We start from the raw sequence: 12,700 nt of genomic DNA on the forward strand, positions 1-12,700 counted from the left end.
AAACGTCCGAGCAAAGTGACGTTTAAGGCAAAAATCCTTCAACCAATCAGAAGCGGCAATTTTGACACGTGTCACCGTTGGGCCAACTCTGTTGGAACAAACGAAAATAAATAAAAAAGATGAATTTACGAGTTTAAAAGGGACGTTACGGTTTGAACATTTGAATAATCTAAAATCTTTTATTTTATTGTTAAATATTTCAAGGATACGTTCTTAAAATTGCCAGTCGATCTGAGTGCGTCCGGGAAAGACCTGCAAGCTTGGCAAACTTTTGTCTTCCGAGTCCGTGTTCACTACCATTTAAAAACTATTTGATAGCTTCATTTAAAATTTGGCGCAAATTTTCAACATATGAAATACCCGCGCCAAACTTACATTAAGGATTTTCCCACTCACAAAATGGTGGAATTATGCGTGAAAATGCAGCTTACACTTGAGAAGGATCCAAACAGTGTTGAAATGAAAAATAAAATTAGAGAACGTGAAAACAAACAAAACGAAGTTACAAACTAAACTGGTTGCGATGCAAATGATTTAAAAATCAAAAGTAAACGAAAACGATTAATTAAATTCTACGAGCTTGAAATAAAACTAATTTTTAGTGAAAAATAAGTACTCCGCAGCTGCAACTTCACACAACATCTTTAATTAGCGAATGTGCCGAACAGATCGTTTTTCTTTTGGTCACTGGCGGCGTGAACGACCTCGGACGCGCGTTTTCTGCCCAAAAGGAGCCGTAGCACACAGGAAATAGCTACTACGTCATTTGGTGTCTAAAATTGCATAACAATGAAAGAGTTTCAAGGCTATTTTCGTACTGCGCCATTGCTCCTTCTCCATCATAACTCCAGCAGTCATAACCGCGAGACCCCTGCTACTTTTACGACTGTTTTCAATGGCAGAATTTGGGTTAACTATTCGGAATGCTTGTTGCAGAAATGGATGCTTTGCGTCATCTCCATCCGGTGCCTTGGTACAGTCCTTGTCTTTATCAAGGACTCCTCACTACGATGTATGACAGAGCGAAAGAAGAAACACACCACACCACACCGTCGCCACCTGTCCGGCTCCGATATCTGCAGTTGACATGGCAGTTGATTAGCCCGGATAAATTACCTACAGACAAACAAATATCCTGCCCTCGTGCATGGCAATAAAATTCGCGCGTTCCCAGCAGGACGTCGGAGGCTGGATAGAGTCCCGCTAGCGGTTTCCATCAATCGCTTGCGCTGTAGAATTATCGAAACCTTCGGATACCGATGAGACCGGCCCGGCTGGATGTGTCAGGATGGCTGCCGTAGATGCGTAGGAATGCCACAGAATCCTTGTCGATCCTATATAAAGTTGATAAAATTTTCAACACCATCATCAGTACCTACACGACCAGCGAAAGGAGCAAACCATCGGTCATCAAACGAATCTTGGATATCGAATAAACGCTAGAGAGCAAGGATTTGCTGTTCAATCTTGGATACCGACTCTACACCCTTCCGTTAACATTTGATCTTGTGTTCTGTGAAGTTATTGTAGTACCTGGAAATGAACAAAAATACAATGGCTAACGTTAGTGTTGTTTGTGTACTGTTGTTCTGCGTGTACCTCAGAGTAAGTGGTGCCTTGCCAGCCTTCGCAGATGAGCGCGATTTTAATAAGGAAGTGAGTGTAACATTACCAAACGAACCGATAGTTTCAAAATTTAAACATTACTGGTTCGGTACATACAATTGTTACACGCATTGAAAACATCTCGGCGCTCTTCCTCCACAGCTCTACATTCGGCAGCTTCCGGAATGGTTTCGCGATCAGCCCACGGACTTCCTTAGTGAACCGGTCGTTTTACCCTTGCTGGCTGCTGCCTACGAGTATCGACAACCGATCAACGTTGGCCCTAGTGCGACCCACGTGAAGCGCAACTCTGAGCTCATAAACTCATTGCTGAGCTTGCCTAAGACGATGAACGATGCCGGCAAGTAAGATCATCAGCTGCGGTGGCCGTTGCTTGCTGATGAGGAAGAGCTTTAGTGAATGATGAATGATTTTAACACGCGATTCTCATGATTCCTTCGTGCTGGATGAAAACAAGCGAAGGAGAGCGCAATCCTGTCTCATGCATTGCTCGGTTGCCTTATGGTTTTTTTTGCACAAAATTAAAACAGTTTTCCATGAATTCGTCGATGCCCATTGGTGCTTGTTGCAGTAGAATATTTACAGAGTATAAAATGTTTCATATTGATGTTATCGGTGAACTCGGTCTTGAAAATATAACCTTTTTGACTGCTTAACTACTATCGTACTAGTACTATCAAACTACAAAACATGTGCGGTGTGAAAGATCACTTTTCTGGCATTAGACAGACTAACAACGGAGCACGGAATAAATAATGGTTCAGTTGAAATCTTACAACTGTTGTTTGCGAAACATTCTTTCCCGTTCAATGCTATCACAAAAGGAACTGCGTGAGCTTTCTCATTGCCTATTTCTTTCGTCTGCATCTACGGACCATCAGCGAATTAAATGAATACATTATTTTATTAACCCTTTGACGGTTTCCATCGAACAACATGCACTTACAGCTAGGATCTGAATGAGTCGCTACTCTTTGCCACCATTGCCACGCAGAAAGAGGTTAATATGTCCAAAACTGACAAAGGTGTAGACTCGTCTGGGCAACTTTTCTTCGTTTCTTGATTTCTTCGGGGGGTTTAGTTATCAGATCGCAAAACAAACGAAATGATAAAAACACACACATTGGCGCCAGTGAAGTTGACTACACCACAAGTTTGTCGGTGCCGGTGAAAATTGTACCGAGAGAGGTGGAAAGCCAATGTGTACGATTTCCTTCACCGTAATGTACTCAATGGGTTGTAATGATTAAACGTGTATATGTGGGATACATTATCGGGAGATGAATAGGTTACTATCATCCTGTCATAAGATTTTATCCTGTTCGTTGCGTGTACCAACAGCAAATCAGCTGGCACAATTCCAAGAGCTGATTTATGCCAAAAGAACGCTAAACCATCGCCCATTAAAACCACCAAATAATAGAATATCAGCAAAGTTGCCGGAGAAGGGAGTAAACCAAAACCTGTGTCTCTTGGCGCGTTCTTGTATTATTCAGTCGTAATGAAAGTAACTTAATAAACAGTTATCAATCAGGAAATTTGGCAAAGATTTGCGAACTGAAAGTTAACATTTATCGATTCGACTAACACAATTGGTATTGTATGTTCGGAAAGAAAGTAGATCAAACGGTGCCGAACGATGATGTTTAGTTCCTTCGCTTTCTGCGATCATTGTTTTCCTCCTTCTGAGCCAAGATGATTAACAAGCGGCGGAAAATGTTGATCACGTCGTAGAACAGGTCCAGCGAATGGCCGATAAAGTCGTTGCTTCCCATGTGATGCTTCTCCATAATCATCTGCGTGTCGAACAGCACGAATCCGGACATGACGAAGAGTCCGAGGTAAAGGGTAATCTAAAAAAGACAAAACAGAAGGATATTAAAACATATTTTAATACACATTCGTTTAAATTAACGTAGAAAGAGTGCGTATCCCGATATTGGAAGCAAATATTTACAACCATCACAGGCTGTTCGAGAGTGTTGCATATATTTTAGGCTGATTTATATCAGTTGGACAACATTTAGACGTCCTTCGTCCTTCTATGTATTAAATACCTAATTATACAAATTCGCGTCATCGTAAGGAATTATTATGTGCAAATATTTAATTGTATAATTTACAAAACAGGTTTATCTGAATTTAGGGTTTGCCAATTTATCTTGTATCCTCCTTGTGTTCCGTTTGAAAAAAGGAAGGACACAAACTAACTATTGCATCAGCTGCCCCAACAAGCATGACGTGGTGCTTTTCCACTGGACATTCATAAGGCCATATGAATGCAATACAGATCCCTTTTTTGTGTCCAAAGACTCGTATGCCATGGGAACGAGCCCATCATGCAAACGATTCCTTTTACGCGTTCACACGATGACGCACGGTGGGGCCTCCACTATCTTCTTCAATTATTTACCATACCGCCCGCCCGCCCGCCCATCCACAACAAGGGGTTACTTACGTCTTGCACGAAGTAGGAACGGAAGAAGAGGTTTCCTAGGCTCATCAGGGCCATCGTGCTGAGGGCGCTCATCAGCATTCCGCCAAGGAAAAGGTAGCTGCCGCGCTTAGCGAAGAAGGCGGCCGCCGTGAGGCAGGAAAAGATTGTGGCCGTTCCGACGAGTGCCGTAACGACAATGGCCGGATTAAGAAAGATAACGTGCTGCAGCAATAGTCCCAGCGAGTGGCCGGTGAAGACTCCGACACCCATTAGCATGCCGAACCGTTGCGTCAGGTTCTTGCCATTGTCCGGTGTGAAGATGAGCCCGAGGACGAGCCCCAGCGAGATGAGGCCGCTCAGGAGGCCCGCCTGCCAGATGCCGGACAGGTGAATGAACGATCCGACTGTCGCCGCGGCGCAGGTTGCGGCCAAGCATCCGTAAACCTTCGACAGGTGCTGGCGCATTCGAGGATCCCTGAAAAAAGTGCAAGAAAGCATATTGTCCGTCACTACATTGTTTACATTTGCACAGACACCACCAGCACATTAGCTGCAACCTTGAAAGCGGTCGACTATGAAAAAAAAAACCTTGATAAACCCATCCTTCGTGAAGGGAATTGATTAACACCGGAACTCGTGACTGTTAGATAATTTGATAATTTTGTCGGCATGCAGTCGCAAGCGAGTGACAATACTTACAATTTTGCACCCATCTGCTGCGATAGCCGTTCGAAGGAAAAACTTGTAAATGACGTGGCCATACTGGAAAACGAACTGGTAATTTATCTTCAAGTGATTCTACTGCACCAAGCTCACTATGATCGAGAAAGGCAAGCACCGCGTAAATCACGAAATATGCCGGGTGTGTTTTTGTTTAAATCCGTTTGCTTTGTCTACACAATTGTTGCCCGATTGGGTAAATTACGTCTTTTCTCATCCGAGTAAATTATGAAAATGGCTAAAAAAAATGGCTCAATGCTGACTTCGATTCGTTTGGTCCTGCTCCGTTGCGCTTCTCGTTCTCGCACACAGCTTCGAGTAGGTTCGACAGAAAATGACAGTTCACAGAGAATGTTATCGAAATTTGTTTGGTTTTGTTTCAAATTGAACACTGGGATCTCTGGAATTTGTTTGAAAAATTGGTTATTATATTGGGGTTTTTTAAGATGATCGTGCTATCGACTATTTCCTCTAAATTAGGATAATGTTCAGTTATCATGCCAAGTATAATTTTGTTTCGAGCCACCCTGTACAGCTGTCAAAACATTCGGTGAGTCTTTTGTCAACGCAATCGCGCTAACTGGGTTGTTCAATAAGTTTTGAGCTTCGAAAGAAAAACACAATTTTATCCATTGCTTTTGGACCTACCAAACAAAAATTCATTACGTGATTTTTCCGTTGCAAAAAATACTACAACACGTCGATTCTAAATGGCTTGTTAACAAAGAATTAAGTGACAGATGGAAATGAAACGTCACAACGTTCATATGAAGAGCATAACAAAACAAAACAAAAATTAGGTTAGCAGCAGCGCCCTCAATGCTCAAAACTTATGCTACACAGGTTAAACGGACGTGAAAAACTAAATCATATCTGCGGTGCCACACGGTGCATAACTGTAACATGTAACTTAGTGTGAAATCCGTTACGAAATCTTATCCCTGTATAACGTCATGTTATAGGGTCTGCTGAGCCACAACGCTTTTGACACCTGGTCGGTGTACTGTCAAAATTGTTATATGAGGCTGTTATATCTGCTGTTATGCATCGTGTGGCATCACAGTATGTGTTTGTGTTTCTGCGCATAGCAAATGTGCTAGAGCAGGAGAAAGAGAGAAGGAGAGAGAGATATCAATCCATTGAAAGCGGTTTTCACTCACTCACACTCAATTGTTGGCGCTGTCTCTCTCTCGCCCGCTCTCCCTTTCGTGTTCGGGATTTTCGTAGGTTGACTCGGGTGTCAGGTTCGTCATCAAAGTTAGGTTCGCAGTGCTTTAGTTAGGTTCCAAAATCTGTCAAATTCATAAAAACAACATTCATAAAATATTTTGACGTTTCGTGTTTAGGAATTAACAAAAATTAAAAATATATTATTAGAGATAAAAAGAGACGAATGTCTCTATAATCGAAAAGACCCCTACTAAAAACATGGTAAACCCCAACAACAAAGGGTTCCCTTGCACACGTTGCATCAGTTTATAGTGCCGGTTTTTCTTCTGTTAATTGAAAGGGATTCTGGTAGAACGTGTCTTTAGAATCGTCAATAATGTTTAAAGTTTATTGAAAAGCATACTGCAAAACGCGTTTCCGTGTGGTGGTGGAGCAAATTTCTATGTTTTAGCATGAAGTGAGCAGATGGTGCAAGCCGCAGTTCCCGGACACGCGGTGAAGGTTAACCGATAGATTAACCCGTCGAGCAAACTTGCCATCCTGGACCGCGAACGGCATCGAGTTAGCTTTGATTCAAAGGCGGGCGAAAGGGCAAAAAGGGCCGGTGAACGCCGGACGGGGGGAGAGAAGTGCATGTTGCGCACCAGCTAATCGTGAGAATTATTCAATCGGCGAATCAAGGCTAATTGTCGTGCGAACGGCCAATGTGCACTGTGTTTGCGAATGTGTGCACCGACGTCGTCGTCGGGTTAGGCAGGTGATTAGCGTTCGCCAGCTTTTCCTTCGCTGCGTGATGAGTCGTGTAGGAAACGTCTAAGCCGGCTCCGTGCAAGCTGTGGGTTTATTAGCCGGCGAGATGATGATACGACTCGATTGCCAGCTAAGATGTAGCCATTGTAACGTTCAATCAGTCGAATTGTTTAAACTTGAGCCAGCCAATACGTGAGAGGTACTGCAACGTCAATAAGCGGTGCACTTGTTTCAATATTAGTCTCATGGGGGGGATTTAACCATGTTAACAAAAAAAAATATCAAGAACGTTAGTTTTGTTGTGCAGTTTGTCTTAAATTTCCGATAAAACTGATCGTTGGATGTTGGCCCACACACACATTTTAATTAGTGTGTTCAGCATCACAAATGAAAATTCGTAGGATAACCACAACCCAGAACAACCCAGAACCAAACAGGTAATATTTGAGTGGCTCGACCTCGACCACTGTTACTATAAACGCCCACCAACGGCGCTTTTCCCAACCCTAAAACCAACGACAGCACCAAGACACCGGCCGGGCCGGCTTCCTGGGAGTGTAATACGTTAGCGACGTTAGCTTTTCGTCCTCTTTTTTGCTTCGTTTACGGGCGAAGATAAAACATGAAAATGGCAGAACAAGAATGGGTCGTACGAACGATGGTGAACGATTTTAATCTTGTCGGCCTACTGGGGATCATATTACCGGGATTGCTGCGGTATCTTGGTCTAAGAAGCTTTTACACGGTTCCGTTCCACACAAACAGAGCAACGGGCGCTGAAACGGGCTATCCTCCGGTGCGTGCGGGGACGTTGATGAAGCTTTTCAATATTCCGCAAACTCAGAGCGATACCTCAAGTGTTGTCTGTGCCAAAAATTGGGCTTCCCCGAATGGCCATCTGTGGTCCGGTGCTCGGTTGTGAGTGTGTGAGTGTGCTGTGAGTGAGTTGTAAAGTGGCTAAGCAAGCGCTTCGTTTTGTGTGTGGGTTTCATTGCGGGTACATAAGAAAGGTCCTTGAGTCCCTTCCCTCAACGCCGACCGAGGATCTAATCCCGTTCAAAGTCCATCGCAGCGGCGGAGACACACAAAACAATCGCCACGCCAAACAAGGATGGGTTGCACGTCATCGGCAGAAGAACGGGCCGCCGTTGCTCGTTCGAAGCTGATCGAGCGTAACCTTAAGGAGGACGGCATCCAGGCGGCCAAGGACATAAAACTGCTGCTGCTCGGTGAGTGTGTCGTCTTTTGCGTTCTCATGCATTCTTATTTCCAGCACTTTTGTCTGTCATCGCCACCGGACCGGAACGAGGTTCCACGAAAGGATTGATAATGGCCGCCTGGAAACGCCCGGTAGTCTGGTGGCGATAGCTTGGCGGGTCTATGTTTCCGATAGCCGGCCTCCTGGGAAATATCTGCTTCCGTAGGCAATCAAATGTTTTCATCCTCTTCGACCCAGCCTCGAGGGTCGAGCGGACGCGGTTTAACTCGCCGGCACCGACCGACGAGCGTGGACCCGCGTATGAAAATATCATATTCATACGATGAGCGGAGCTGCAAATTGGATTACTTATTTATGACGGAACGCCCGCCCCGAGCAAAGCCCCCCATTGGTCGCTCCGCAGCCAGAGGATCTTGTGTGCGTTGCGGCGATTCAATTTGATTGCTCAGGAACGCATTTTAAATTGCGCCACGCGGGGGACGGAGGAAGTTTGTCCGAGCAGAGCGTCCGCATTTAGTGCTCATTAACCTATTACAACACATTATGCTAATCAGGGCGCCTGCTTCGTTCGCCAAAGTCTTTGGATTATTAATTTCCATCGCAACGTACCGATAGTTCCCCACCGCCTGAGGGCCGGCGGGCCCGGGATCCCTGATCGAACCTGTTTGTCATTGCCTGGATAAACTCTGATAAGCCTACCACCCCCCGGGCACCTTATGGCCACCATGATATCATTGCGCGGCCGTTATCTGGCCCGCCGCCCTCCATATGGCCGAGCTTCCCGAGCTATAAATGTCGCTCATCCGTCCGCCGCTGGTGACAATCTCTGGTCCGAAAGCTGTTGGTTTTGCCCTTGGAATTATTGATCGAGGGCTTGCTTTTTTGCCACTGATTTCCTGCCACAACGGATGGACCAGGGTGGGTGATGGGCCTATTGGATGACTAATTTGAGACAAACCGCCCGGTAGCCCGGACCGGGAGATTGCGTTTTTCCGGCGAGGCGCTCAGTTGGGCCAAAAATAGCGCGAGTTTAATCATAATTTCCCGGCCCATTACGAAACCGGCTAATATCCGGTGCTTCCGGTAGTTTGTCGTGGTGCGTTCGTCATTTCAGGAACCGCAACTATGATAACAGAAATGCGTTCCGTGTGCCACCAGCCACTATTAATCGGGAAAATTCCAGGCCGGTGGCACCGGGTGCATCGCCACCATCCTGTTGCACATGATGCATGGAGTGCACGTGATGGTCGCTCAAAAATCGATCTGCCTCGGAAGACACGAGAAAGGGGCAAATTGTTGCGCCCCTCACACTGTTGGGTGCTCTGGCCGCCTGGCGAGACATTTTTGAGCCATCGCCAACTCCATGCCAACTACGCCTTGTTGCACCGGGACCGGCTTCTGTTTTTGCGATACCGGAAGTTTGCCCCGGATAGGCCCGGATAACCCGAGGCACCGTGCATCATGCATTCTGTCGGCACCTTTCACAGTTTGGCATCGTTCCATCCATCGACCGACCGATGCTGGGGGATTATTCCTGGACCATTCCTTTTTTCTGTTGAACGCTTGAGCAGGATTTGCCGCTTGTTGCGCTTGGGAATTCCTGGTCGCACTATGCAATCAAATTAACATCCACTTAGGGACACCGAGGCACGGGATTTGTTTTGTGCTTTGTGCAAACTGCGTACCATAACCCCGGCAAATGGTGGTCAGCCGCTGCGGTTTGGCGGCCGGCCAAAAACGATAACAGTTGTCCCGAACCAAACTTTTGGAAGCTCTCGCGCTGGGTGTTAATTTGTGTTTTCCTGCAGCCGCGCTCCGTTTGGCACGATTTTTGATCGATCTAATGAGATGCTCTCTGATGGTCCCTCTAATGATCTCTCGCCACTTGCGTCAGGTGCCGCCGGCGGTTTCTGGAGTTTGACGCTAGACCGCGGCCGGAGGTAGGGAGATTTATGCAACATAAGTCTCATCGAGGACACACCGAGGAGGGATGGTCGGCGTGAGTTGAGCTGAAGTGTGATAAATGCCTCGTGCTGGCCATAATTTATGCAACCGCGTATTGCGTTCACAGCCAACCCGGGTGCGCTGGATTTGTTGGCAGACTTTCAAGCCGATCATTTTACCGTCTGCAGACGTGGTGGTCATAAAGTATGGAATTGCGGTTATGATTTAACCGTTTGTCTCCGATAACCGGCCCTATAAAGCTAACCACCGGAGTCGTGGCCAGGGATGAGAAAATACTGTCTTTCGAGAACTTCATTTTATTATGAGCGCATAATAAGCGTTTGTTGGAAAAGCAAATTCAGTTCCCCTTCAGTCTCTGGAGGCGTCTTTCACCTAGATCACAACGCACCTCTCTGCCCGGAGGGGTGTGATCGTAAAAGGCCGAAATGTTGGCCGACCAGGGTAACGAAAATCGCAGCATCGCGTGTCACACGCGTTTCTTTCGCTTTTCTTGCGTTGCCCCAGATTTTCCGGAGGCAGCTCTTTCGGCTGTTTCGTCTCTGGCCGGTCGAGATTCGAGAGTTCCCAGCGAGCGACCGACTTGGTGGGGAATGTTCTTGCCCCGGCGTACGAATGCGGTTATACTAATTTGATTCACAAATTGGACCGAAAACCGAATGAATTGGACAAGGTTGCCGCATTGCCGGAGTTTGGGTTTTTGTTTTCCGCTCACACTGGCCACCTTTTTCCGGGCACTATCCAAACGTTTCGGATTAGGTGAAACTGCGCTGGCCGACGAACGCATTGCGTTGTTCATTCTGTGGTTAGCGCAGAGGCACACAAGAACAGTGACAGCCGCAACATGTTGGGTGAATTAAAAAGTTTCCGCCAATTTTCCGCTAAATGGCGTTGGCACTAAATTCGGTAACCACTCGTCGCATCAGTTTTGCTATCAACAACGTAGTTTAAAAGTTACAGCGTCTACAAAATGAATGAAAATAAGGAAGAAATTCGCTATATTCTCAAATATTATTTAAAAAAGGGAAGAATGCGTCGCAGCAGCTAAAAAAATTGCAGTGCAGTTTATGATGAGGATGCTGTTGCAGAAAGATCAGCTCGTGAATGGTTTGCTCGTTTCCGTAATGGAAAATTCGATGTCAAAGATGCATCTCGCTCCGGTCGACCGAATACAGAAAAAGTCGATGAAATTATGGAAAGAATTGAGCAAGACCGGCATGTTAGCAGCTACACCATTGCTGACAAGTTAGGTATCGCCCAGAAAACAGTTTAGAACCATTTGAAAAAGGCTGGATACAAAAAGAAGCTCGATTTTTGGGTGCCACACGAATTGACGGTGAAAAATGTAATGGCCCGAATTTCCATCTGCGAGTCTCTGCTGAAACGTAGCGAAATCGACCCATTTCTGAAACGACTGATTACTGCTGATGAAAAATGGATCACGTACGACAATAATGTGCGAAAATCACTGTGGTCGAAGATGGGTGAACCCTTTCAAACTGTGGCAAAGCCTGGATTGACGCGGAGGAAGGTGATGCTGTGTGTGTGGTGGATTTATGAGGGCTTGGTCCATTTTGAGGTGCTGAAATATGGCCAGACGATTGATTCGGCTCTCTACTGTCAACAATTAACGAGATTGAGCCAAACAATTGCAAAAAGGAATGAAGCATTGATCAACAGAAAAGGCGTTGTGTTCCAACATGACAAAGCCAAGCCACACACATCTTTGATGACCAGGCAACAATTGAGATCGCTTGGCTGGGAAGTTTTGATGCATCCACCATATAGCCCTGACCTTGCACCATCAGATTAGCATCTGTTCAGATCTCTGCCAAATCATCTTAATAGCCGTACGTCAAACGCCGTACGCCGTAGGATCAAAAGAAGACTGTGAAAAAGAGGTGTCTCAATTTTTTCTTTCTAAACCAGCGAAGTTCTACGCTGATGGAATTACTGTGCTATCAGAAAAATGACCAAAGGTTATCGATCAATATGGCACATACTTGCTTTAATAAAGTTTCTTATAAATAAAAAAAAAGTGCTTGAAATTTGGTTAAAAATCGACGGAAACTTTTTACTTCACCCAATATTTGTTCGACCCTTTCCCAGGTGTACGGATACTTAGTTTTTGTGATACGATTTAAAATATGTTTTGACAACAAAAAATTGTTTACAATATTAAAATATGTGTACCGTTAAGCATAGCTTAAGCATTGATATTGTTGACGAATAATGTACGGTCGCGTTGAGCGTTTGAAAAACGTCCTTAGAGAGTTCGAACTCGGAACACTCGGGGATCGGGGATGCTGTGCCACCAAATCTTGAATCTTAAATAATGGAATCGCTTCTTATCGACCCGATGACGCACGGTGCGTCAGCTTTTTTGGGTTAGCGTCCGCGGGTCCGAAATAAAATATTCCGCCAATCGGAGGCGTTATCATTTATTTAAAGAACAGTATCTTTCGGCTTTCGCATGTTTTGTGTGCATTTTAGTGTTCAGCTTGCAAGCTAAATTTAGAGAATTATCGCAACCGCATGACGTGGCGGCGGCACCGTTGGAGCATCAAGATGAGGCCAGCTGGCCGGAACTGGATCCGTGCCGCCTGCCTCAGCATCATCAACCTTCGGATCATCGAGGCAGCCAGAAAGGGACAGAAAGAAAGAGAGAGTGTGGCGTCGTCGGTCGCCCTCACGGGGGGCCGCATAGCGCTTGGGGACACCCTCGGCCGCGTATACTTTCATGTAACCTTCGCGTATAAACGCTCCCATTGTTCTAATATTGATCTAAATTCCTCCCGCCGGCGGTTGCTGGTTTG

The 12,700-nt window shown here is 45.6% G+C and overlaps 3 protein-coding genes across 3 annotated transcripts in view; 2 read left to right on the top strand and 1 right to left on the bottom strand.

Moving 5' to 3' along the window:
* The first annotated feature begins 1,383 nt into the window (after window positions 1-1,383).
* Window positions 1,384-2,395, top strand: LOC128268643 (protein PDF). Its single transcript, XM_053005797.1, has 2 exons — window positions 1,384-1,656; window positions 1,768-2,395. The coding sequence occupies exons 1-2, from the start codon at window positions 1,540-1,542 to the stop codon at window positions 1,972-1,974; spliced, it is 324 nt and encodes a 107-aa protein (XP_052861757.1). The 5' UTR covers window positions 1,384-1,539; the 3' UTR covers window positions 1,975-2,395.
* A 122-nt stretch (window positions 2,396-2,517) lies between these two features.
* On the bottom strand, window positions 2,518-5,051 carry LOC128268642 (bax inhibitor 1). The gene is made up of 3 exons (XM_053005796.1): window positions 4,763-5,051; window positions 4,085-4,538; window positions 2,518-3,479 (listed from the first exon to the last, which is right to left on the bottom strand). The coding sequence occupies exons 1-3, from the start codon at window positions 4,822-4,824 to the stop codon at window positions 3,273-3,275; spliced, it is 723 nt and encodes a 240-aa protein (XP_052861756.1). The 5' UTR covers window positions 4,825-5,051; the 3' UTR covers window positions 2,518-3,272.
* Window positions 5,052-7,814: 2,763 nt separating this feature from the next.
* Window positions 7,815-12,700, top strand: part of LOC128268638 (G protein alpha o subunit) — a 48,061-nt gene continuing 43,175 nt past the window's right edge. Inside the window, exon 1 of the mRNA XM_053005791.1 lies at window positions 7,815-7,932. Within this exon, the coding sequence (XP_052861751.1) occupies window positions 7,815-7,932 (118 nt within the window). The remainder of the gene's footprint in view (window positions 7,933-12,700) is intronic.

The sequence above is a fragment of the Anopheles cruzii genome, chromosome 2, assembly GCF_943734635.1.
Source record: "Anopheles cruzii chromosome 2, idAnoCruzAS_RS32_06, whole genome shotgun sequence".
In the NCBI taxonomy this organism is placed as follows: domain Eukaryota; kingdom Metazoa; phylum Arthropoda; class Insecta; order Diptera; family Culicidae; genus Anopheles; species Anopheles cruzii.